Genomic DNA, 26,473 nt, shown 5'->3' with positions numbered 1-26,473 from the left:
CCATTGGTAATATTAGGAATGACAAATTTTACAGATATCTCATTTGATATCTCAAAAGTTTTCTACCATTTGATATCGCATTCGATATCACAAGTATTGGTCTTCTAGAATATCAACACGTGATATTTCCCAAGTACTCATAAGGTTTGATATCACAACTGATATCAAGAGTGTTGACCTCCCCAAATATTGATGATATTCACCAAGTACTCAAAAGGTCTTGATATCACATCTAATATTAAGAGTATTGGCCTACCAGAATATCAATGATATTCACCAAGTACTCAAAAAGTTTTTGATATCACATATGATATCAAGAGTATTGGCCTCCCAGAATATCAATGATATTCGCCAAGTATTCTTTGAGTAATGGCCTTCCAGAATGTTGAGATGCAAGACATTCACCATATACTCAATTTTGTTTGATCTCATAATACAAGTTATTGTAAGATCGTCACCTTACAATAACTTCTACAAATACAAGTGACACAATTTGGAAGTCGTCACTTCCTCATGATGTACATGGGGGGTAGGCCCATTAAAATCATATAGTCACACATGGACTTTTGAACTCCCTCTGAATATCAATCTTCAGAGCTCCTTATCCAAACTTGCCTTTAACAAGCTGCAAGACTCCCTTTGGATCTCAATCCCCCTCTTCCTGCAAGAGCATCCTCGGAAAAGATCAAGGCAAATAACTGTTATAGTATGTATTGAAATAAAATAAGAGAGAGTATAATAAACAGATAAATGTAGCACTCAGGGAAAATACTTATCTCCACATTAATTAATCCTTTTATATTTAATAATGTCAAATTATTAAATTAAAAGATATTAATCTTATAGATTGATCTCAAAAAAGTAAGCATTATTTATATAATAACAATATTTTATACATTCTCACATGTATATGAATATTCATAATTACAATTAAACTGTTAAGAGTCATACCTTCCTTACCTTTACTTGATCCAAACGATTCTTTGATTAGTCCAAAAGAATCCCTCTTCGTATTGGATACACCACTTTATTATATTGTCTTCCAAGATCTTTAATCTTCTTCTTAGTAATAGGCAAATGAGTAAGGAAATATACCTTTTTTTATTAGTAGTTTATGTTTATAAATATCCTCATATATCTTGGGTTGACATCATTATTTGAGATGTATGAGCCGTCGATTTCATATAACATGAGACATGAGTGCCCTTTTGATTCCACTGGGCAGGCATCTACATGGAATATTGTTTGTGAAACTCATTCTCCCATTTCAAAATCACATACGAGTATGGTTCTTCCACGGTGGCAGACCCTCAGTCGCTGTCAGTATTGTTTGAATGGTTTGTTTTAAATTCTGATATGGTAAACGACAAATAACTTCAGCAGCGAGGGATTACTGTAACCGCATGTTCACCTTGGGAAGCTTGCACATGTATGCCAGGAATGTGTGTGGCTGAACTAGCTGCCTGTAACTCCTCACGTTCCCTTACAACTTTGCAAGGGTATTTTGGTTGTCTCCTTTGCAATATCAGCCTCCAGTGTACTACAGCTTTTCAGAATCTGTTTGGATACCAATGAAAGTATCTAATTTTGCACAATAGATAAGATATAAGCATTCGATGTTCCAATCTGCCAATATACCTATCTCAGCTATCAGCTTCACCATTTCTTCTTGACCTCTGAACTTTCTCTTGATGACCAACACAGTCTGAATGCAACCATTCTTTGCTATGCTCATGCACATTATACAACATATTCTATTAGACAAACTTTCATTACATATGCAGTCCTGCTCTGATACCATGTTGGTTTTCTTAGGACCGTTGCAGATGTAACAGCACTGCCATGTATTTGGTATGTGTGTTCCAAATGCAACATCCTCTTAGATTTATATTGAGAATAGGTAATGAATAGACATGTCCCTTCTATTCGATAATCAGATAAATAATATAATAATATATTTAATCTCACACACACACACACACACACACACACACATATAATATAATATTATATTAATATCTCTCATATTTATATCTCAATTATATCTCATGTAACTATATGTATATTTATCCAACAAAAGCTATCAAACATCAACAAAAAGTTCTACTAGAGGTATGATGAGAATCAACAAAGAATGCTTGAAAATTTAATTATAGTGTATTTATTAGAATTCAAGAAGAATGTTGTAGAGCTTCAAGGCAGTATACTAGATCATTTATTTGAGAAATTAGAAGAAAGAAGACTTAGAGCAATGGAAGAGAATAAGAAAATGAGAGAAGATACAGCGAGAAAATTATGTACCTTAATTATGAAGCAATGAACAATGTTCTTTTGAATGTCAAGCCTATACTTGGAACATCTATGAGAACAGTTAAACTCGTGACAGGTCAATAAGATGAGGTTGAAGTAGAGACAGAGAAGACACTTCTTGAGGTATTAAAAGACCCCAATTTTATGAAATTTAGACCCAAGAAGTCAGTTGGAATAACAATTAATGAGCCGACCATTGACACAGGAGATAATGAGGAAACATAACAGTTTGTATGTACAATAAAACAACCTGATTTTTACATTGGTGGTGTACCTATCACACTTGATGCAACACCTGGAGAGAAAGAACAAAATAAAGTAGAGGACAATGTTGATGACATTGGTGATTGGGTAACTTAATGACTGAGGTAGTTAGTATGGCAGAATCCATTAGTGACATTGACAACGAGAAGAATAATCAAGTAGAGGAGGAAGCAAAGCAGGACGAGCATGAAGAAGAGGAAGAATATAAGTAAGTTGAGCAACAAGAGGAAGCTGAACAAGGTGATCAGGATATGTAGACAGATCAGCAACAACAAGATATGGATGTAAATTAGGACACATTGTCATCTGTGGAAACTCAAGAGGGATCTTCGTTTCCCCCAGTAGAGGACTCTATTAAGAGAATTGATCAAGACACAATTATTGATGAGAGGAAAGAAGAGATAGCACAAGAAGGTATTCAGAACCCCATAATTGAGCGGAGAACAGTTGAGAAAGGTAAAGACGTGCTACATCTTCTACACCTATAATTGCAAGTAGAAATGTTGAAGAGGACTTCAAGAAATTAGCCACAGATGATTTAGATGAGAACAACTTCCTGCAAATTTCAGCATTTGCATTTGCCAAGGCATGAGAGCAATCAGAGAAGAAATCAGTAAGGAGCCAAAGATACTTGAAATGGCACAGGATAGACTACTGAAGACATTGCCTACACCCTTACAATTGCAAGGAGCTAACGTGGCAGAGAACTTAGAAAAGGTGATAATGAATTTGATAGTCACTTCACCACTCTAACTGAGATAACAAGAGTCAATGCGCAACAACAATTTGAGATTTCACAATTTCACAAGGTATGTGACAATATAGCAAATGATCTACAAGTCATTGATGTATGCATTAAAGATACTAAAAGATGTATATAGCACGCACTAGGTCACATCACTATGTTGAGGATGTTGTCAAATGCATCAAAGAAGATGAGAAAAAGAGTAGTTAGCAGGAGATATTGAGAACAATGAGCTAAGTGTGATTGAATTCAACAAAAGGGTAAGCAAAGCATACAATTCCATTCACATCTTAGAGCATGAGAAGAATAGAGTGTTAGGAAGATTTAGTCTTTTGAGAGACAATTTGACCCCTAAACTAGATATGCTACAAAACGAGTCGAACACTTTAGTGGAAGCAAATAATTCATATGAGAAGTTCACTCCAATGGACTTACATGGAGCAGAGATAGCTGCATATGCAATATATGCAATTATACATGTCATAGAATCAGTTATGAAGACTTGGCATTATGAGTGTGAGACCATAAGAAGAAATTTTTCAGACTATACAAGATTCTTGAAATAGGAAGGAGTGGCATCACAATTTTGGCATGTACATATATGCAAATATGACTCACCTTTGTCATTGATGTCAAAGGGGGAGTGAAAACAGTGAAAAATGTAGAAGGACAAGGTAGATAAGGAAAAAGAAGTTATGAAGAAAGGGGAGTATGGAGAATAGATTATGAAGTATGAAACATAAGGTATGGACAGTATAGATATATTTTTTATGGCCAAAATTTTGTTATAAAAATTCTGAAGATCATTTTGGTAATTAGCCAAATTTTCACAAATGTTGCCATCAATGTCAAAGGGGAGGTTGTTGGCAAGGGTAAGACCACTTATGTTAATTATATAGTTTGATATATCGCAATGACGGAAATTGTCAAGTATGACTTAGGAAATTAGTGAACAGTCAGATTGTTTTTGTCAGCGAGCTTCACTGGATGCATCTATAGAGCTATAAATTTGGGAAATGTTAGTATGGAGAGTCTAGATGAAATATCTAAGACCACTTAAGTTTGTTTTATATTTGACACATGTTTTGGAAGGAAAACCAGCTGACAGGTTGTTATTGCAGAAACAGAGTATACAGGACAGCACGATCCTTTTGGCTAAGGAATTGAATTGACTTGTCAATGCAAGGACTTGGAAAGGTAGGGACAACATCCTAGATACTAACCCTCAGCTAGAAAAAGTTAATAATTTTTGGTAATGTGTTGACGACGTACAAGGTTGACTAAATAGAGGAGTTAAGAAAAAGTGTAGAAAGGCGGATCTTTTGGATGAGTGAAGATGCCAATGCTTATGCCAAGTCATGATTGATATGTGTGAGTTTTATTAATGTCAGTTAGATGGTATTTTGATGACCAGAGCAGAGCAGAGGTATATGGGCATGATCAAATGCAAGGAACAACAAAGGACTAATCAAATATTTGGGACATCAGCATAGTCAGTTTTGGTATTTCTCTATACTACTTGTAAAGTTGTATGTTGTTGTAAGAGCAGGGAGCTCACCTTTGTACTACAACTCCTAACAGGGTTGAAGCCTTTCACCGCGTACTTTTGATTAGTGGATCATTTTGTGGGTATCATCTGCACCGGGGTTCTCTCTTGGCCAGGGTTGTCCTAGTTAACAAATATGGTGTTATGTGTTTTTTTGTGGGTTTTTTTTATTGTTGCTCAGGACATTATTATATGGATGTAAATTTTATATCTGATATACATAATTGGGCAAAAGGTGTTGCAATACTGATTCATTCCCCCCTCCCCCCCGTCTCCCAGTCTCTCAATATTCCCTATTTCTAACATGGCCCCCCTTCCTTGAAACTGTCCCCCATTTATGAAACTCTGTGGAACAATACTTTTAAAGAGAACTTTGTATTGTTATGATTCTATAAGGCTCAGTTGCATTCTGTAATTTGGTAAACCAGTTCTTATTAAAACTGGGCCAGGTTCCCTCTTGACTGTTGATATACATATTCTTTTGTTAAGACATTACTTATCTGAAGTGTGAGTTGTATTTGATCAAGAATGATTGCAACTTAGTATCAAAGCAGGCCAATTTTTCTTTTTCGTGGCAACCAATTGCAGTAATTTTTTATTTGGAGTAAATTGTTGTGTCGTTTTTATTTTCATGAAACACAAACAATCTTTGTAGTTGGCAAGATAGTTCTTACTCTTAGTATGAGAGTGTCAGTCTTTCTTTATTGTGTTGAGTGTGTCCTGTCTTCTTAGACGCCTAGAGATTAAAGTTGAGAGAATCTGCTATGGGGGAAAGAATCCTTTATCTGATATTCATGGCAGTATCTGTGGGAAGTTAATAAAAGCTGCAGATACATTTAAAAACTAATAATATGCATGTGTACAAGATCCATATCATCAATCATCTTAGCCAGCTGTGAAGTGTAAGCATTCAAATTTCAAACAAATTCTTCAGTTGAGATGTGTAATAGAAATGAATATATTTTTTCTCAACCGATATGCTTTATAATGACATTGGATTTAATTGCACATATATTTTTTGCAAAATAAAATTATACATGAAGTTTTGAATCAAGAAAACAAACTTTGATCTTCTGAATAATGTTCAAATACACTCTGATTTGTCCTATGGACCATGTTATGGAACACTACCTCCTAGTGAAAGATACATTTAAAAACTAATAATATGAATGTGTAGAAGATCCCTATTATCAATCATCTTACCCAGCTATGAAGTGTAAACATCCAAATTTCAAACAAATTATTCAGTTAAGATGTATAATATAAATAAAATATAACAGATTTTTTTTTTCTCAAACTATAGGCTTTATAGTGACATTAGATTTAACTGCATAGATATTTGCAAAATAAAATTATCAATGATGTTTTCTATCAGGAAAACAAACTTTGATCTTCTAAACAAAGTTTAAACCAAAGAACCAAAACTCAGGATCGGATTAGAATTGGCAAGGCTGACTCAACTGGTCAATAGGCTATGACTCGGCAAAGTGGAAAAAACCCTTAAAATTTACAGATTATAAGATTTAAAACTTATATCATGCATCCTTTATTGGATATAACTTAAACACACTATAACATCATCAAATAGAAGCTAACATGCATAAACAAGGAACATAAATGATAAATACATCACATACAAAGTAAAGTATTATTCATTCATCAAATGCTTCCGTATAAAGTAATAATATTCAATACCAACATGATGCCAACTACATAAGTGTATCCCTTATATATAATATCCGATACGGTGCCAATGAAATGACATAGCCATGCTTGTACCCATAACCGTCTAACTACCTAGTTCGCCATACAACATCATCCCCCCCAAAAAAGGAAAGTCGTCTCTTGATGACTCAAAACTGACAAAAGTAGGAGACAACAGACAAATATAGAAACAAACATAGACTAGGGAGGAGGTTGCGTCCTTGAAGTGTTTAGCAGCTGGCACAACTCGTAAACTTGATCAGTGCATATACGTAAGTCCTATGTTCGTGTGTTGACCTCCACAGCCTCCTTCAGTAGGAGTGTTGCCTTCATAGCCTGAGTCTGGGCCGCCTGCAATCCTTTTTCAACCTTTTCCTTGTCTTGCAAGAGTGCTGCTCGCTCTATTGCCCATGTTGCCTGTTGACTAGCCAATTCAATAGCTAGCTCCTCTCTAGCCTTTGCCTCGACTGCCCTGGACGTCACATTTGCAGTCCTCTCTGCTTCTCTATCTACCTCTGCATGCCGATGAGCATAGTAGACGTCTTTATACACCTCTACTATCTCATGTGCTAGCTTTTCCATAGCACTGTTGCTCGGTCCCAACTCGGGTTCCATAGTCCAATCAACCAACATCTTAGACATTTCCACGGCTGGCCATCCTCTGGCCTCAAAGCAAGAGCGGAAACGCTTCGAACAACCCCTCTAGATCAACTACAACTCCCTTCTATAGGTCAAAGCATGCTGTCCAATAATTCGACCTCTCTCCAACACAACCTCCATGGCCCTAATGTAAGCCATGGTCCTCTCCTCGTCCGACCCATAGTCTAGTCCCTCTTTAGCCTCAGCCTTAACATCCTGCTCGGCCTGTGGGTCAATATCCATCTCCATTCCCTCTATGGCAACAACTGCCACCTCCAATGTAGCCTCCTCTGTACTAGGCACATCCTCGGACTGTGGAATCCTCCCCCCTAGGGGTGCTGGAATGGTCAATACTCCTGTCAAGCCCTCCCCTTGCCTTGAGGACTAGATAGAGGGGCCGACATTTGCAAGGGTGAGTTGGAACTGTTGTCTTAAGAAGACATTGGCTCAGTCCATCACTTCAACGGCCTCGTCCCTTGGCTAGGCCACACTCGTTGGTTTGGCCAACAGGGATGAAGCTATAGTGACAACCGCCTCTGTGCCAATCACGTCTAGTCGAACTTGAGGCTCGGGCTCGTGCTACTAGATCTAGGGTAATTGAATCAACAGGGATGTCCACAACTAGAGTTCCCTCAAGGGTGGCTAGCTGGGATGGCTCCTTGACAACCTCCATTTGAGCCAATACATCTGTGCTCTCTGCCATGGCCATGGGTGGATTCATAACAACGGGCGCATGCCTCTGGCCGAATGGAGGAATAAGCGGCATGGGATTGGTGGCTATCAAGTGTGTCGAAGTCGACAATTGAGGAGTGGAGTGCCTTAGGTGGGGACCCTGCAACTGTCTCATCATTCCCAACTTCTGCCGAGGTACTCACTCCCTCTAAATCAGTCCCACTACTCTGTGGTATCCTCCTGTTTGCTATCAATGTCACTGTAGGCGTCTAAGCCTTGCAGTACCCTCTTTTGGCCAGCCGTCATGCCACCTGTGTCCAAATGCCTCCAGTAGAATACTAGGGGTTCTCTTGGCGCCAATCTTCCTCTCAATGGGACTTCAAACTCGTTTGCTAGAATTTGATGGAGTGTTGTTTCAAGAAACAACCCAATAGAATAGTGCGGCATATAGAATGTGTGATGCTGTAGCATCATGAATTCCTCCATTTTATCAGCGAGGATGGTCGCCCAATCATATACCATACCATTCATAATGCCATTCATGAAGGTAATCTGTGGTAGAGTGATATTTGAAGCCCTACTTGCCCCAGTTAACCTACTCTTTATCACGTCCATGATACACTGCCAATGGCCTTCCCGAATGAAGTCCCGCCGCAGTCCTCGACTCTTAGCACCTTTTATGACAGACTCAAATTCCTTTGGCATGAGGTCACGTCCCACCAACTTCCACAAGAACAAATGGAGTATTGGGTGAGACAATGCTCCATTTGTTCTTGTGGAAGTTTGTGGTTCGTAGTTACCACTTTACGACCTCCTTGGCCAGGAAATGCCAAGAACCCTAGTGAAGTTGCAGGCTTTGAACGAGACCGTGAGACAATGCTTCTTGTATGCGAATGTACTTGTTTTGCTGCGTCTACTGTATGTTTTAATCATGCCTCTTAATATTGTCACAAACAACTATATGGAAAATATCGGAGTTGAATCGCCCAATGTACTTGTGCACGGATCAGTATTTGTTTGATGAGGTCTATGTCAGCCATTTCCTACCACCATCTACGGCACTCAGTATCATTCAACCCTTCAAACTGTAGTGTGAGATGAGAAATGTCGGCCTTCTGTGTGGTTGGATGTACTTTAGGGCGCACCTTTTGCTTCTTGCTACTCGATGCTCCTGGCCTTGCAACCCGGAATCCTGAGGCCAATACTCTCGCATTCTTGTCCATCTTGGCACTATTCTCCTTCAACTAATCCTTCCACTGTCTCTTTTTCCCTACAGACTGCATACTCCAACTGATTAACAGTCTCCTGTTTTTTCTTTATTGCAACAAAAATGGTTAGGTCTTCAGCTACATCTTGCTTCAGCCCCTTTGATACCTCTATCTTTTCTAGCTCCTGCAGCACCTTGTTACCTCCAAATCCCACGACACCTTGCATTGTAATCAATACCCAAGGAGTGCTTCCTTCTTTCCCTTGTGGCATTGTCCTCTTTCCCCAGACGACAATGCTTTTTATTTCTTTCTCCTTTTCCGTGGCTAGTCTTTACCGGTGGAGTTTTGTTTCTTCTCCTCTTCGCGAGATGTGCCTGTTCTTCCCTTCTTCCCCCACGGGATGTGCTCGTTTCTCTTTTCTCGCCTTCTTCGCCCACGGGATTTGCCCATTTGCTCTTGTTTTCTCCACGGACGCTTTCTTTTTGTTTTGTTCTTATTTCCAATTCCCTTCCAACTCCTCCGTAGTATAGTTTTTCTTTAGCTCTCTTGGTGATTCTCCTTCCGCTCCCTCCAAATGTTTTTGCTTTTTTTTCCCTTCCCTCTGCTACACGAAAGTGGTTTTACCCATGGCCCACATTGCACCCACGGGACACTTGTGTCTTCAAATAGTATTAATTTTCATGAAAAAATTTCAAAGTCTAATTTTCAGCTAGTATTACCCCTTACCTCACCTTCTTTTTGTTCATGATAGATCTTCAGCTTTGATCCATTAATGGCATCAGGAATTTCTCGCCTATTCAAGGTCCATAATTTTATAGAACCATTATCACGAACTTCTCTAATTTTATATGGTCCAAGCCATTTGACCTTGAATTTCCCCGATCTTATCTCTTTGCGGCCATTGTATTGAAGCACCAATTGGCCTGGCTAGAACCTCGTCCTTTCAAATGTTTATCGTGCCATGCCTTGTGACGAGTTTGCGCCACCTTCGACACCCATTGCGCCATTAATCTTTGTTCATCCAATTTGTTCAGTTGATATAGGCACTATCATAGAATTTCCATATCTTTGAGTCTATTTTCAATTGCAATCTTGAAGCTTGGGACCATGAATTCAGTTGGTACCACGACTTCTTGCCCAAACATTAACTGGAATGGCATTTGTCCAGTTGTGACTTTGAACGTTGTGCGGTAGGCCCATAGCACCAAAGGCAACTTTTCCTCCTAGTTTGCCTATCCTACTCCACATGATTTATATATGATAGCCACAAGGATTTTGTTTGTCGCTTCTGCCTAGCCATTGGCTCGTGGGTAATATGGACTCAACAATGAATGAAAATTCTTGAATTCAATTGTCAATAATTTGATCACGTGATTCACAAAGTGACCTCTGTCACTTGTCAACTGGATGGGTATATCATACTTCATGATGATCTGCTCATATAGAAACTTTGTGGTGCTTATTGCAGAGTTGTCTGGTAGTGCTCGTGCCTCTACCCACTTTGTTAAATATTCAGTAGCCATTACCAAGTATCGACAATGTTGGGCCCTACTTGCTTTCAGTGGATCCACGAAGTCTATTCCCAACATGCAAACAATTCCTGAGCGTGGGAAGGGTTTAACGACATGAAGTCTTGCTTAAGTGGTTTACCGACTCTTTGGCATGTATCATAGCTTAATACCCATTGCTGTGCATCATTGTAAAATGTGGGCCACCATAATCCGGTAAGCAGAACCTTCTGTGTAGTTGTGTCGGGTCCCATGTGGCCGCTTGCAAGACCTTCACGTGTCTCCTTTAAAAACACTTTATACTTCCTCTTCCATTACGCATTGCCTTAGTACTTGGTTTGGGTCCATCTTATATAGGAGGCCATTTATTAGTTGGAAGGTCCAACTCCTTAACAATAGCTTTTTTCGTTCGCTTGGCGACATCTCCCTCGGAAATTGGGACGTGGTTAGATATTCTCCAATAGACTTATATCATCCTGGAAGGATGGCGATCCTGAACAAGTGTGCATCCGTAAAATCATCATTGACCCCTTTTGGTGGCTCTCCTGACTTCACTCGAGAGAGTTGGTCGGCAATGACATGACTTTTCCCCAGTCGCACAATAATGGTGAAGGTGAACTCCTGCAGGAGTAATAACCATCTACTAATTCTTCTTTGGATGATTGGTTTGTTCATGAGGTATATCAGCGCCTTCCTTGGATGATCGGTTTGTTCACCAGGTACATTAGCACCTAGTGGTCCACATAAAAGGTGAATGGCGTAGCCAAGAGGTAATGCTGAAACTTTTGTATAACGTACACCATCCCGAGGGCCTCCCTTTCAATGGTGTTGTAATTCTTCTCGACTTTTGAAAGTAGGTGGCTTGCAAAATATACTAGGTGATCAAGGCCATGGTCGCCAGTTTGCGCCAACGTTGCACCTATGGCGAAGTTAGAAGCATCCACATGGACATGGAACTCATTGTGGTAGTTTGGATATGCCAAGATAGGCGCGCCCCCAACAATCTATTCTTCAACTCTTTGAAGGAAGTCTCCTGCTCGGAGCTCCAGACATACGAATCTCCCTTCCATGTCAACTTGTCAAGGGGAAGAGCAATTTGGGCATAGTTCTTTATGAATCATCTGTAGTATCCAATGTGCCTAAGAAAAGATTTCACTCCAGGTACTGTCGTCGATAGATATTGTGTAGCTCGAAATCAGGAGTGAATCTGATCAGCATCGGTGCCGACGAAGAAGTCTTGGCAATCATCCATAAACAAGAAAAACTGTACCCCGACCCGACGGAAGAAAAGAAGAGATTGGAAGAAGCGCGGGCGGAAATTGAGAAAGCAACACAAGCAAAGAAATCACAATTGAAGGACACTACTGGTACCTCAACGAGGAATTGCGCTGAGCAAAACATAATAAGGCAGTGATGCAAATGGAAGTCCTGATCAAATTAAGTGACCTCCTCACAATGCCTAGTTACGGACGGCCATTTTGAATATGACACCGTTTCTGAAAGCAATGGAGGAAACAGGAAGGGACGGTAGTGGAATGACGACAATAGACCCAATGCTTCTGGCACTCACAACGGGAAGGCATCTGGCAGTAGTCGAGATGGGCATTCTGGGAACTGTTCTAACAAACACAATTGTAGATGGAGGGTTAGGCGTGAATGTGTTACCAGAAGATGTATGGAAAAAGTTGGCCACCAACATTGCAGTTGCTCACGATAGACTAGCACGAGATCAAACCGTTGGGAACCTTGATGGCACAACCGGTAACTATTGGAATATAGCCATTTTTATTGGACTTCGTGGTCATCCCATTGAAAAGAAAAGGATATGACACTATTTTGGGACGGAGTTGGTTAGTGCAAGCAAAAGTAAAACATGATTGGAAACAAAATACCCTATCAATGGAGTGCGGAGGCAGAAGATTCACAATTGACTTGCACACACAAATGGGAGGTGAGGAGGCATCATCGTCAAACTTAGAAGGTGAAGGCGAGAGTGACGATGAAGGAAAGAAGAGAATCGTGAAGGAGTATTGAGATTAGGAGGATCGAATGAGGACAACCTAGACTCGGTGAATAGCCTTTTCCACTGGCAAATGGAGGATTATGAACTCTTTTCAAGTTGTAATATGTTAAGGGTCAATGAAAAGGGAGAGGAAAATGAATGTCCAGAGGAGTACAGAGAAGTGGAAGAAACAAAGGCGATTACGGCTAAAGCTAAAGGCAACAAAAGGAAAGATTCCACCGTCTAGTACACTATGAACGGACTACACGGAAAGAAAAAGTTACACCACACCATGAAATTAGTAGAAAGGTACCGATAGCAAGGAAAACACATCGTACGGTCTGCATAGGAAACAAAGAGGAAGGGCTTAATAAAAACTTCAGCAGTACAGAGTGAAGGTTCTAAAATCAAGAATACAGCTATTGACGGCAAGGAGTGGCAACCGACGAAATTCATGGAACCGAGTCTCAAAAACAAGCTTGGAGATATGGAAAGTTTGAGGGAGGGATTGTATAATTTAAATAAACTAGATGAGCGACGGCTGCAAGCACAATGGGCCACGAAAGTTACACAAAACAGACGGAAGATATGGCATGAGAAGCGTTTGAAATTGAATAAGTTTCAACCAGGACAGTTGGTGTTGAAGTATAGCAGACAAAACAAAATCAAACCGGGGAAGTTTAAAATCAAATGGGTCAAACTGTACCAAATACGGGAAGTAGACGATAATAGAGCAATCAAACTATGGACATTGCACGGGAAAGAAATACTAGAAGCAGTCAATAGTTCAAAGTTAAAGATATACCAGGGGAGAACGACTCCCTCGTCGGCAAAGAATGACGAAGGTTGGAGGGAGATATAGCAAAAAAAGAAAAAAGAAAAAATAAAGAATTTGAAAAAAAAAAAAAAAAAAAAAAAAATTTAAAAAAAAAGAAAAAAAGAAGTGAAGGCGGAACTTTCTGCGGACATGGAGGAGTTCCGCAGACACTTGCCCGTAGGGGTGTGCCACAAACACACTTGTTCCATGGAAGGTGTCCCACGGACGTAGCTCCTTGGGCTCCACAACTTCATCTTGCTCCCACAAACATCCTCTCCTCCACGGACTTCTATTTGGCTTCCGCGACTACGCTTCTCCATGAGCGTCTTCGCAGCTACATTCTCCTCCGTGGATGGTTCCCTATCGCTCGTGGATTGTTTTTTTCCTATCCTTCACAGGTCTACATTCCGCGTCAAACGAATGCAAGGGGTGTTTTGTGTGAAGTTTAGTGGTGATGCAGCGATGACACTAATCTTCAACTTGGAAGCCAAAAGCATCAAAGCAATTAGGAGTGATAGAGAGGCAGAAAAAATGAAAGAGGCACAACAGCAGATGAGCAGAGGAAGGAACCAAAAAAATTTAAAAATGACGACAAATCACAAATGTTCAGAATGAATAACGCATGATGTCTTGCGAGGGCACTGCCCCTCGACCCTGTTGGCACCCTAGACCCCCAGTTGATTCAGTTATCAGTTGTGGGAAGTGCGACCAGTTGATGAGACTTGGAGTTTCTGCACGCATAGTGTGCCAGAGGTGGAGAGATCAACAGAGCAAGCCTTTTGAGAGGGGTGATATGCTTTGAGACACTTGGAGTAGGTGTTGGACGTGAAGCTATCATGGTGGATGCATAGAGAGCTCAGGAGGAGCTGATCATCTAGTTGAAGGCAGTACAACAACACTTGGCTCAGGGTACCCAGAAGTTGGAAGCAAAGAAAGGAGCATGAGTGGCTATCAAGGTCAGCTTGACTAAGGAGACAGTATTGTGTTAGCAGAGGCTACAAATGCAACGTGGTTTGGAGACCAGTTTGGTGCAGGCATGGGACGAATGTGAAAGTGGTGTGGCAGAAACAAATCTATCTTGTTGTAGTTAGTTAGTTAATGTATTCCATTTTATTAATCTGGCTTGGATATTTTGTAATTGTCATCCGGAGATGACTTTTTTCTTTGGGGGGGGATGATGTCGCCGGTAGATATTGTGTAGCCGACGGGTTGATGTCGTCGGTAAATATTGTGTAGCAGACGGGTTGATGTCGTCAGTAATTGTTATGTAGCCGATAGGCCCCTTCGGGAAGGTTCTTCGAAATGGTATATGTACAACTTTGGATCATCATTGTAATCATCGCTTGGAAGCATTATGTAATCTCTTTGGAAATATATGTGAATAATAAAAGGAGTACTGTTGTTACATATTCTTGTTTATTCTCTGTATGCATTAATCTATTTACCCATACAGTAAATAGTTACCTCTGTCAAGGCTTCCATTTCCACAATCACCCGTACTTTGTTTGGGTTGGTCTTCAATCCCGTCTTGCACACAATGTGCCGAAGTAATTTGTCTTGAGGAACCATGAACCGACACGTTTTAGGGTTTAGTGCCATCCATGCCCGTCGACACCTTTCCATATATTCCTAGAGTGCCACCAAGTGGTTGTCTTGTCCACTGAAGATGGACCAATCATCCAAAAATGCTCGGAAGTTGCCTACTAACATTTTGTCAAAGATGTGTAAAATGATTCTCTGAAATGTGGCGGGTGTGTTACACAATCCGAAGGGCATCTGGTTGTAAGCGTATACTCCATCCTCCACCACAAAGGTAGTTTTCAATTTATCTTCTTCAGCAATGGAGATCTAGTTATAGCCAGAGAATCCATCCATGAATGAGTACATCTCGTGTCCTGCCACTTATTCGAGATTTGTGTCCGTGAACGGGATGGGGAAGGGATCTTTTATCGTGACAACATTCAGGCACGTAAAGTCCACACATATCTAGATTTGGTTCCTGTCCTTCATGGATATCATGATTGGTGGCACCCACTCACTTGTTTGGACTTTGAATATTATGTCGGCTTCTGGCATTCATTGTATTTCCTCACCTACACGTGTTGCATAGTTCTTATTCATTTTGTACGGTCTCTTCTGCATAGGTATGGCTTCAAGCACAAAAGGTATGCGTTGAATGAACATCTCTGGAGGGACCCTTTTTAAATCCTTAGAAGTCTAGTCAAATACATCCTTATACTCGATGAAGATTTTAAATGTTGCAACCTTCAGTACGGGGTTCCAGTCGTCCCTGACAAGTATGTTCCTCGGGTTTTCCGTATCGCCAAGATTGATGGCCTCCACTGACGGCTATTCGTATTTAATGGCTTTCCCTTCATAGCAATGGGTCAGGCTCTCGTTGATCTCTGCATTGCCTTCTTTGTATTCCACAAACTCTGGTGGAAATACCTCCTTCTCACCTTCAGGTTCCTCGATGCCAAGCATGTAAGAATGGAAGATCTCATAGTCTTCCATCTGCCAATGGAAAAGTCCATTCATTGAACTAGTCTCATCTCCTGAACGTTCCTCTAATTCCAAAATGCCTTCTTCGTTTTGATCCATGCAGGCTCTCTCCTCATCCATCTGATGTTCCCCGTTTGACTTGGACTCTAATGATGACACCATCTCTTCACTTACTATCTATGTTCAGAGGTCAATGGAGAACTTCCGCCCTCCACTTTCCATAGACAGAATGTTCTTTTTCCAATTGTGATTCACCCTAGCTGCCACTAACCATCCTCTTCCAACAATGGCATCATATCCCTTTTTCTTTAAGGAAATCACAATGAAATCGAGCACAAATGGTTGTGTCCCGATGGTTACTTGTTGAGCCATCAGGGTCCCCAATGGCTTTATCCCCTGCTAGTTGGCGTCGAGCAGGTTGAATGTGGTCAGCCATAGGGTAGGCTTGTCGAGTTTCTTCCATGTTTCCTCGGGAAGGACGTTCATTCCAGATCGACCATCCACAATGGTGTCCATCAGGATGGTTTCGAGGATTCCCATCTCGACCACTGCTAGCTGAAGGCCATTGCTCACTATCAGCAACATGGGGTCTTTGGTTGACCCTCCTGGTAAAGTTGGCTATTCATTCTTCTCCGGTACCGTTGGTGGGTTTGTGTAAGTGTTTAATAATGCCGTCTTTAATTGTGGTACCGTTTGTAAGAGGTCTTGAAGTTTGATGGGCACCTCCATTTGCAACATCTAGTTCAATAAGTTGTTCTCCACCTACATTCGTCTAGAAGTGGTTCCATTGCTATCTTTCCTACCCTTCATTGCCCTTTCTATATCTTCTCGTGCCTCTTGTGGTCTCTGCTTCTTGGTGCGAGGATTTGGATACGTTGCTTGCTTGGCTTGGTTGCGGGTGAGGACGAGGACCTTCTCCTCCTCAATGTTAAGGAGGTTCACTTGTTTTGGATAGTTGGCGTCTTCGTGGTCCCCTGGACCACACCATCAACACAATTTTCTGAGGAGTGTCACCCTTTGGGCAATCTCTGGCAAAGGGGCCCCATTGGCTACATGCAAGGCATTGGATTATGGGCCTTCCCTTAGAGTCATATTGTATCTGATTCTTGTCATTTCCACCCCGTCCCCCTCAGCGGTTGTTTTTGTAAGCGTCAGATGTGGCATTGTTGTTGTTCCCCTATGTCTCATTATTATGCTAGAGGTGGATGGTTGTTCTTGTGTGAAGAGTATTTGTTGGCTTTGTGTCTTCATGTTATAGTGGCACTCTGTAGAGTGACCCAAAACTTGACAAATATCACACATCACCTTCTTACGACATGCTCCCCATGTGTGTCCTTTCTCTTTACAATCAATACACCATATATCTCCCTCCTCTGTATGGCTAGTGGTTCCCTTCATGGACTTGAACTCCTTTATCATCTGCTCCATGTCCTTTTGGAGGGCCTATACCTTCTTGTTGGGTTCTTCATCATTGTTGGCACTACTTTCCTCTTCAAAGGACTCATTAGTCTCAAAGGAGGATGAGTATTTATTCTTCTTTTTCTTTTTCTTTTTCATCTTGCCCTCACTTTCCAAGTTCATGGCACGATCGTAGGCATCTCTGTACGATGTGGGTGGGACTATCTTAATCTTCCCATATAGTGCCCGACGGAGTCCTTCTACGAACGATCCTTTCTTTAATTCATTGGTGGGTTGAGTACCCATCCCGCCAAGAAGATCCTTGAGCCTTTGATTGTAGGTTCGTATGGTTTCCTTTTTCCCTTATTTGCAATTGTAGATTTCGGCGACGACCTCATTGTCATCCTGCAGCAGTCAAAATTCTGCTTGAAATTCTTTTTTGAGATTGTCCCATGTGTTGATCTTCACCTTGTCCATATCAGAAAACCAATCCACTGCCACTCCCCACAAGGTGGCTGGAAACTATTGCAACCACTCGTCCACGCCTATGATCGAGTTGGTGGTCCATATGGTTTGACATGTACGAAAATGCCATATGGGGTCTTCCTTTCCGTCGCATGTGAACTTCGAGAGTTTTTCTTTCTGAGACATTGTTTCTCGTCCTCTGACGACCTATTGTGTGTGTATTACTCAATTGTGTCTCAAAATTGTTAGGAATTGGTCCTGGCGGGTTACTCTAACCACTGTGCATTGTCACTCCAACACTTCCTTGTGCCCCGATGTCCTTTGTTGGCCTCATCTCCGTTCCTACTTCACAAATTCCCTCTCGTAGTGATGTACGAGATGAATGTAGAAATTGTTCCCTTGTCTCCTTGAGCACAATTAATCTATGCCGTGTTTCCTTGAGCAACTCCTCATTGCTTTGTACCTGCTGTTCAAGCAAAACTATGGCACCCTTCGGTGGTTCCACGCCACCCGTGCGGTTGCCTTCTCCACACTTGGAGATTCTTCCGACTACCCCGCAGTCTGTTCTTCGGCAAGTTGTCTTAATCACCGCCTTCATTTGGCTTGGATTAAATCTCCACGCACAGATTGTAACTCATCAATATCCTCCCTCAAGTTCCTATTTTTATTTAAGAGGTTGGGCATTTGACATAACCATTATAAAAAAAACAAAAACAAAACACTCTTTTATTTATTCACTCTGTATACATCATGTGGTCAACTCATGTGACAGTTACAAACTCTCGAGTGCTCTTGGTACCATGGCTCAAAAGCTCATGGCTCAGTTTTGCAACACCGTACGTCTCTCATAGAAATTCTTGAGGGTTTTTTGATGACGTTCCTCTTGCTCCACTTCTTCCCTACGTCTCTTCTGCGATAGGTATGCTTGTGCAATTAAACAGGGATAGTCGGTCTAGGAACGTGTTTGTTGTTGGGCTTGCATGCATGGCATCCCATATAGTATCTTGTGCAACCTTGTTTTCCACCACTTCTCTCCACACGAAGGTTTTGAGGCTTACGCGATACAGGATGTGGAAGTTCTAGGTCGCCTCGTGCTCACCTTCCAAGAGTTTTGTCTCGTCCTCATCATTAGTTTTCTGGTTGTCTAGTACATGTATTCCCATTTATCATCGGCTTTCCATTCGTTGCCACTCCGGATTTTAACTGGCAATGGCCCCAAATGTTTAGCCCATAGGTGAACAGGAAATAAACATATAATTTAACAAAGTAAAGTATTATTCATTCATCAAATGCTTCCGTACAAAGTAATAATATTCAATACCAATATGATGCCAATTACATAAGTGTATGCCTTATTTATTATATCTAACACGGAGCCAATGAAATGACACAGCTGTGCCCGTACCCATAACCGTCTAACTACCTAGTTTGCAGGACCACATGCTCTAGTTTAATTATAGCTCATTTTATGTGAATCCAAAATTTCAAATAACATTCACTTATTTCTCATGACTTAAGTTAAGATGGAGGTTGCTGGGATGCACATGTTTACAATGCTTAGAGGAGTGAGAGTTTTCCTGCTTTTCCTCTTAAAATCTTACCCTCAAATTCTTTTCATGTAGAATGTTTGAATATTAAAAGACATTTATATTACTTGTTGGTGGCGAGGATCCATGGTTCAGTGAGGAAAACTGTTAACCACTGGTAACTGTGCGCATTGTTGTTCATTCTCTGTCTTTGTAGAAATTAATATTTGTAGGTTGACCTTAGTTGACAAGTCTTGTGATTAAATTTACCTAAATTGTATGAAATCTTGGATGTAAACGGTAACTGTTCTGATGATTATATAGTCACAAACTCATGGTAAAATACTATCTTCACATGTCATTTTAATCTTGCATCCCAACTTGGGTGAAATGAAGTGTGATTTTGGTAATATGCAGTTTTAGAATCCCGATTCATGGCAGCAATTTTTTGCGATTTTTGCTTGAATCAAATGAATCGCCGAGTTAGGCAATTTCAGGCAATTAATTGCCGATCGGAGTTACCAAGTCACCAAAACTCGGCAAGGTTGAATTGAATTCTGAATCACGACAATTCTGGGATCTCTTGTTCAAACACACTTTGATAGGTCCTACGGACCATGTTCTCAAACTCTACCTCTTGGTGAAGTCAAAACTTACCATAAAGTGAACACCCAGAAAAAAAAAGGAGTTAGAATCATCATTGGTAGTATTAATTTTTGGCATGATATGTCCTATTTTTTGGAAGATATAGAAAGAAAAGTTGGCTACAACTCAATAAAGCATAATTATAGTGCTTATCACCCAATCTGGTTTTCTGTTCCATGGCAAGATTAACTTCCTTTTTGTAGGATAAAGGCTTGTGATGCTGAAAACTTTCTGAAGGAAGTCTCAGAGGTATTTGGAGCTATTCAATTGCAAAAAAACTGAACCCTCGCCAAACATAATTTTAATTGCATTTGGTCTAAGTTGCTATGCACTTCAGAAGCCATATGCCATACAAATAAAGCCAAATGCCTTTTTGACACATTATTAGATAAATCTGGCCAAATTGGTGACTGCACAACCTGCATAGTTGATCTTGAGCTTTTTGCCAGCAGGATTGACCTGTGAGGTTGCACAGAGTTGGTTGCTTGTCAGTTTAAGTCTTTGTATTCTTGTACATCATTTTTGTCTGTTTTACATGTATGTCACGAGTGTTCAGAGGACTGGCATGGTATATGAACTCTTGATAGACACTGGCATTCTCAACAATAAATCTACATCTTCATGAGTAATGATTGTTATTAACAACTAATAGAATGCTTTAAATAATGTATATACCTGTTTCACCTTTTCTATTCAAGAAAAATATTAATGTTAAATAAAGTATCAATCCATTTAAAATCTTTGTTCCTGAATTCTGCTGTTGGTTGTTCACACTTGATTGGGAGTCCCTGTAGTTACAACCAATCCTTTTAAATGAGAAACACAATCATCAATGGCTTGACTATATTTTACTGTGAGCCTCAAAAATAAGTATATATGTTCAAAAAATTTACCACTTTAAATTGCTCTGAAGCCTTCTTTTCAGATTTTCTGAGTGTGTATCATGTGTGTAAAATTATATTGAACCTACAATATTTTCTAATCTTAGTTGGTCTGTGTATCTTCAATGTCATGCCTACTCCAAAAATTTTAAGTTCAGGTAGATGGAGACATAGTACTTAGCTTTTGATGTGCTGTGATTTGTTCACAGTTTTCTTTTTTTGTAGTTGTCACTGAACATATCTACATTCAATTTTTTTGTTTTACAGTTTCCACTTCTTTCCAAATGTGGTAAATTACAAAAGCTAGCTGCAGAAGCTCGTCAATCTAAGAAGGATAAGCTGGAGCTTTTTGATTTTCCTAGTGATCCAGAATCATTTGAGATCTGTGCCAAATTTTGTTATGGCATCACAGTCACTTTAAGTGCCTTGAACATAGTGGCAGTCCGATGTGCTGCTGAATATCTTGAGATGAATGAGGATGTAGAAAAAGGGAACCTAATTTTCAAATTGGAAATCTTTCTAAGTTCTAGCATCTTGCGGTCGTGGAAAGATTCTATAATGACACTGAAGACAACCAAGGCATTAATGCCTCATGCTGAAGATCTCAAACTTGTAAGCCGATGCATTGATGCAATTGCTTATAGGGCATCAGTCAGCCCTTCAAAAGTGGACTGGTCTTACACCAATACTAGATTTTTTCTGGCAAAAGAAGAAGGAACGTCCCATAATTCGACGACTCCAATAGGGAATGGAATTCAAAGCCGGCACTGCCCTCCTGCTCCTAAAGATTGGTGGGTAGAAGATGTTGCTGAGCTGGAGATCGATTTGTATTGGAGAGTAATGGTGGCAATTAAATCCACTGGAAGAATATCTCATGAGGTGATTGGGGAAGCACTACGTGTGTATGCCTTTCATTGGTTACCAGGTATGTCAAAGGAAATAACTCATAGTCAATCCTCTGATTATGCTGACATTGCTGCCAAACATGGACTTCTGTTAGAGACTATTGTCAGTTTGCTACCAGCAGAGAAAGGTTCCACCTCATGTAGTTTCTTGCTGAAATTACTCAAAGCTGCAACTATATTAGGTGCATCACCTTCTTCAAAGATAGAACTTGCTAGACGTGTAGGAATGCAGTTGGAGGAGGCCTCTTTGAATGACCTGCTAATTCCATCTCTCTCTTATGCCAATGAAACTCTTTATGATGTAGACGTTGTACAGACAATATTAGACCACTTTATAATGCAAAACCAAAGCCTTCCCACAAGCCCTAACCGCACAACACATGCATATGAGAAACGGCGAACACGATCAACTGAAAATATTGATTTTGTGGATAGTAGGACATCAACAGCTTCAACACACAGCGCAAAATTTAAAGTAGCAAAACTTATAGATGCATATTTGATAGAGATTGCTCGAGATGCAAATTTGCCAATCTCCAAATTTGTAGCCCTTTCAGAGGCTATACCAGATTTGGCACGTCCAGCACATGATGATTTGTACAGAGCCATTGACATTTACCTTCAGGTAACTTGCAAGGCTTCTGTTTGATTATTTGTTTTTAATTTATATTCATTTTCTGGTACACTTGTAAGGATTTGTTTTATTTTTCTAGATATTCTATATACAATTGAGTGGTTTCTTGTCAATTATTTGATGGATGTGTTTTGCAGGAGCATCCTGGATTTACTAAAAGTGAGAGAAAGAGGATATGTCGTCTCCTGGATTGCAAGAAACTATCAACAGAAGCTTGCTTGCATGCTGCTCAAAATGACCGTTTACCACTGAGGGTTGTCGTACAGGTCCTATACTTTGAGCAGGTAAGAGCTGCAATGGCAGGAGGTGGAATAAATGAGTTACCAAGCAATCTTAAAGCCTTAATATCAGCTGAAGAAATTGATTCTCAGGATGTTGGCCAATCAAGCTCATTGGATGAAGGATGGGATGCGGTGCAGCAAAATTTCAATGCACTGAAAGGTGATTTAGCAAAAATGAAGCTACGGCTAGCAGAGGCAGAGAAAGAAAGAAATGATTTACGGGAAGAAGTTGCAAAAACCTCAAAGTCAAAAGGCCTATGTGCTTTCCCATCCAAGCCAAGAAAGATTTTTGGTAAAATATGGCCAAGTACGAAAAGCAGTGTTAGTGAAAAGAATTGAAAACATGGTAATGCTAAGAATTTTATATCATAAATCTGTTGGTGTGGATGGTTTCTGTACTTGTAATGGGATTTGATAGATGGATGCTTCTTTTGTGCCCTTCTATTATCATATTACCAACATTTTTATGAGGGCAATCAAGCATGGAGAACTCAATATATGTTTGAATACCATCCATTGTTGACAGCTCAGAAAGTGATCCCAGGAAACAGCGAGAGAGACTGTGTCTGATATAGCTATGTATTGCTGACAAAATGATCAGGCATGTTGTTCAGACCGAAGTCAGTAGTTTTAAAACTGCTTAACTTCAATAATTCATTTTTAGTGGTATTAGTGACAGAAATTGCAATCCTAGAAAGGTATGTAGGTTGCATATGTTTTGTAGGAATGATTTTTGGAAGATTGGAAGAAAACATGGCTGATTCAGGATCACTTTATTGGCTGTGCACTGATCCTATTCACTAATATGTGATTCTATTTGGTGCTTTTTGAAATATCTGGCAACGTTACGAGCTGTAATATTTTTTCCACCTATTTTGAGTGAAAATAGTACTGCCAACTAAGGAAATGTGGCATATCTATTTTTCCTGATGCCCCAAGTTGATATTGTTCACTGGAGAAGTGGCAGGGGATGTGCAAAATGCAATTAAAATTTTACTAGCTTGCTAGCAGTGATTCTGGAGGTTTGGCAGATTTTTAACAAGCCATCTCAGCTATGGGTTCAATTCCACAAAAAGCTGCAATAATTGCACCAATCAACAGGTAAAGAAGAATTTGTCTGACTGAGATCAGTTATACTTTTCACCATGTTAATGGAGTAGTAACAAATTTAAAATGCATTTCACTACACAAAACTGTGGCATTAGTCTTATTAGGGACTACCTTCTAGAGAAGTTGAGTGAAAAGCAGGTCAAAATGGATTTTGTTGCATTGTCAAGAATGAAACAGGAGTCAAGAAGCGTAATAAATATGAATAATATGTTATACGAGTAAATTTGTAATTAGCTGTTTCTGGTAAATTACATTTTTCCGAAACTTATTTTGTTCACATTCGAAAGTGCGATCTGTAAATCATAAGCACTGAATATAAATTTTTAATATCCTTGGTTTTGCATAAGCATACAGACACATTTAATGATTTTTAGGCATCATAAATAGTCTGAATTGTTTTCTCTGAGTACGCATACAAGTTTATTTTCACTGCTTACAAGAGCTAGTAAGCGTAATGTCTTTCTTGTTAGTAGAAATCTGACCAGAAATGATAACTGTATATTGTAAATGGATTTGTGCCTACAGACTCTCACATATCTTGATATGGTCATCTAGTATATTTTGATAGTATCTGATACACCCTTTTTCTTTGTTTTGATTCTTTTTTCAGGTACAGAGTTCCAGCTGCTGGCAGTACATAGATGAAAAGAATGATCTACAGATGCAATTCAATTTGTCTTGGCAATGCTGCGAGGTAGGCTTATAATACTGTCCAGGTGACCTAGCAACTACATTTATTTTTATGTAAAATCAGAGAGCATAAAAATTTCTACATATCTTTTTCCAATAGTGGGTGAACTGTTTGAACTTCACAAACTATGCTAAGCAGAATTATATAGTAGCACAAAATAGATTGGATATAAAAGTCTTCACATTTATTCTTGATTTTTAATCAGATGGAAATGAAAAATTACAACTATTAATATACACGCAAAAGCTCAGATTACTAGAAATATGATTTTTATCAAGCCTCTAATAGCTTATTTTTCTTATCAGGAAAGAAGGAACTTGTATGAATTTCTATTTTGAAATGCACAATTTATAAATTAAAATAAGAACTGTCTACTCATGTACTGAGTCCTGATATTGTGCAGAACAGATAGTATGGGACCAGAGGCAGTATAGCTGAAATAAAAGTAGGAAATCAATAAAACAATGCTTGGATGTGGAGATCGCTGGATCCAGAATATACCAAAGAAACATGTATTATCTGAACAGTAATTGAAGCAACTGTCAGAATATGAAACAAGTTAGTATAGAATATGTAAGACCTGCTTTCAAATGTAGCCTCATTTACTATATGTATAAGAAGAGGTGTGGCTAGTATGGTCCAGATTCTGGAGATAGGTGTTTATGTGAGCTTACAGTTGCTGTTGCAGAATCGTTCTTATCTTATTTTTGGCATCTGAGGCTTGATAACTTGTATTTAGTTGTGGGCAAAATACAGTGCAGAAGGGATTTGCAACCATGTTGGTACGTTGTAGTGATACTTGTAAGCTGTAAGAATATTGAGATAATAAAAGGACACAAAAATGAACCCCAGAATTTAGTGGTAGATTTCTTGCACTTTCTGTAGCTGAAGCAACAAGTCTCTCGTTTGTCTTTCTATGTTATTGACCATAAACTTGAAGTAGTGTCAGTAAATGTTCATTAAAAATGTGGGGTTTGCCTCCTGTCATACCATGATCTTGAGGGATGTACATATAAAGGGATTTGTAGCTAGCTGAGAATTGATGGGTCTGAAAAATGTTAGGATTATGGTCTTGAAGCCCTGGGATGCCCTTTGTGCTGGCTTCAATGGCCAAAACTGGGCCGACAATCAGTAATGCCCCATTATTGATTACATTTTAGGAATTGAATGACAAATATTACAGATTACTACAAGTTCATATTCTTGTTTAAATGAGCAATAAGAAATTGTAGAATTGGATGGTGTGTATACACCGGTTGATTAATAGCATATTTCTAAATAATATGTGGTTTATATGTGAAAATTTATGCTTTGTCAAATATGTTACCGTTATCACAACTTATTAGATGTCACTATGGGATACACAGCCTTTTTCTTATTGTTATTTCCAATACCTAAACATTACTAAACTGAAGTTTGTTTAAACTAGGTTTCAGAAACTAGGAATCTGGATTTCTTTTCATGCTTCTTACGTATGCTTTCTGTAGTCTGCCCCATCTTTACTTCTCTCTTATCTAAAATAAACTACTTCCTATTGAAAAAGTTCCTCAAAATTTAGTTCTTTTCTGTTCTCATATTTTTTTTTTTGGCTTTTAACTAATACGTCCAATACATTGCTCAAATTGCCCCATGACATATTATGTTGATTACTCTAGCTAATTAATTCCCTATCATGAACAATTTAATTTAAAATTATTAATATAAATATTATAGTTAACTTTCAATTATAATCAATTTAGCAAATGATCATTTCAATTTGAAGTGATCAAATTAGTTCCCATTGCTATCACTATCTAAAAAAATTATATTTATTTAGATTGCTTGACTTGATTCTTGTCATGAGCTGATTAAATAAACACTTCCTTTTTAATTTACCTACCTTAACATTTCTTTTGATTGATAATTTTTTTTGGCTTGGTGAGTTGCAGTTTAGGGATTGTTCCATATATTGATCAAAATAAAATTTAGACAGTCTAGGCTTCTATCCTCTGCATTTCTGAGAAACCAGGGTATACTAAGT

At 39.4% G+C, this 26,473-nt stretch overlaps 1 protein-coding gene across 4 annotated transcripts in view; it reads left to right on the top strand.

Moving 5' to 3' along the window:
- The window catches only part of LOC149576126 (BTB/POZ domain-containing protein At1g67900-like), a 106,948-nt gene extending 81,297 nt beyond the window's left edge, over positions 1–25,651 (top strand). For 2 of the 4 annotated variants that reach the window (XM_089816392.1, XM_089816400.1), the window contains 4 exons: positions 21,100–22,362; positions 22,509–23,753; positions 24,373–24,456; positions 24,862–25,651. In XM_089816392.1, the coding sequence (XP_089672518.1) occupies positions 21,100–22,362; positions 22,509–22,991 (1,746 nt within the window). In that variant the 3' untranslated portion in view covers positions 22,992–23,753; positions 24,373–24,456; positions 24,862–25,651. Of the gene's footprint in view, positions 1–21,099; positions 22,363–22,508; positions 23,754–24,372; positions 24,457–24,856 lie in introns of all 4 variants that reach the window. The other 2 variants (XM_089816388.1, XM_089816396.1) reach the window with 1 other exon arrangement.
- Positions 25,652–26,473: the final 822 nt, after the last annotated feature.

This window comes from Cupressus sempervirens, chromosome 1, assembly GCF_028749045.1.
Source record: "Cupressus sempervirens isolate cs-2001-9-10 chromosome 1, ASM2874904v1, whole genome shotgun sequence".
NCBI lineage: Eukaryota > Viridiplantae > Streptophyta > Pinopsida > Cupressales > Cupressaceae > Cupressus > Cupressus sempervirens.
The sequence above is the reverse complement of the archived record's forward strand: the minus strand, read 5'-3'. Positions and strand labels throughout refer to the sequence as shown.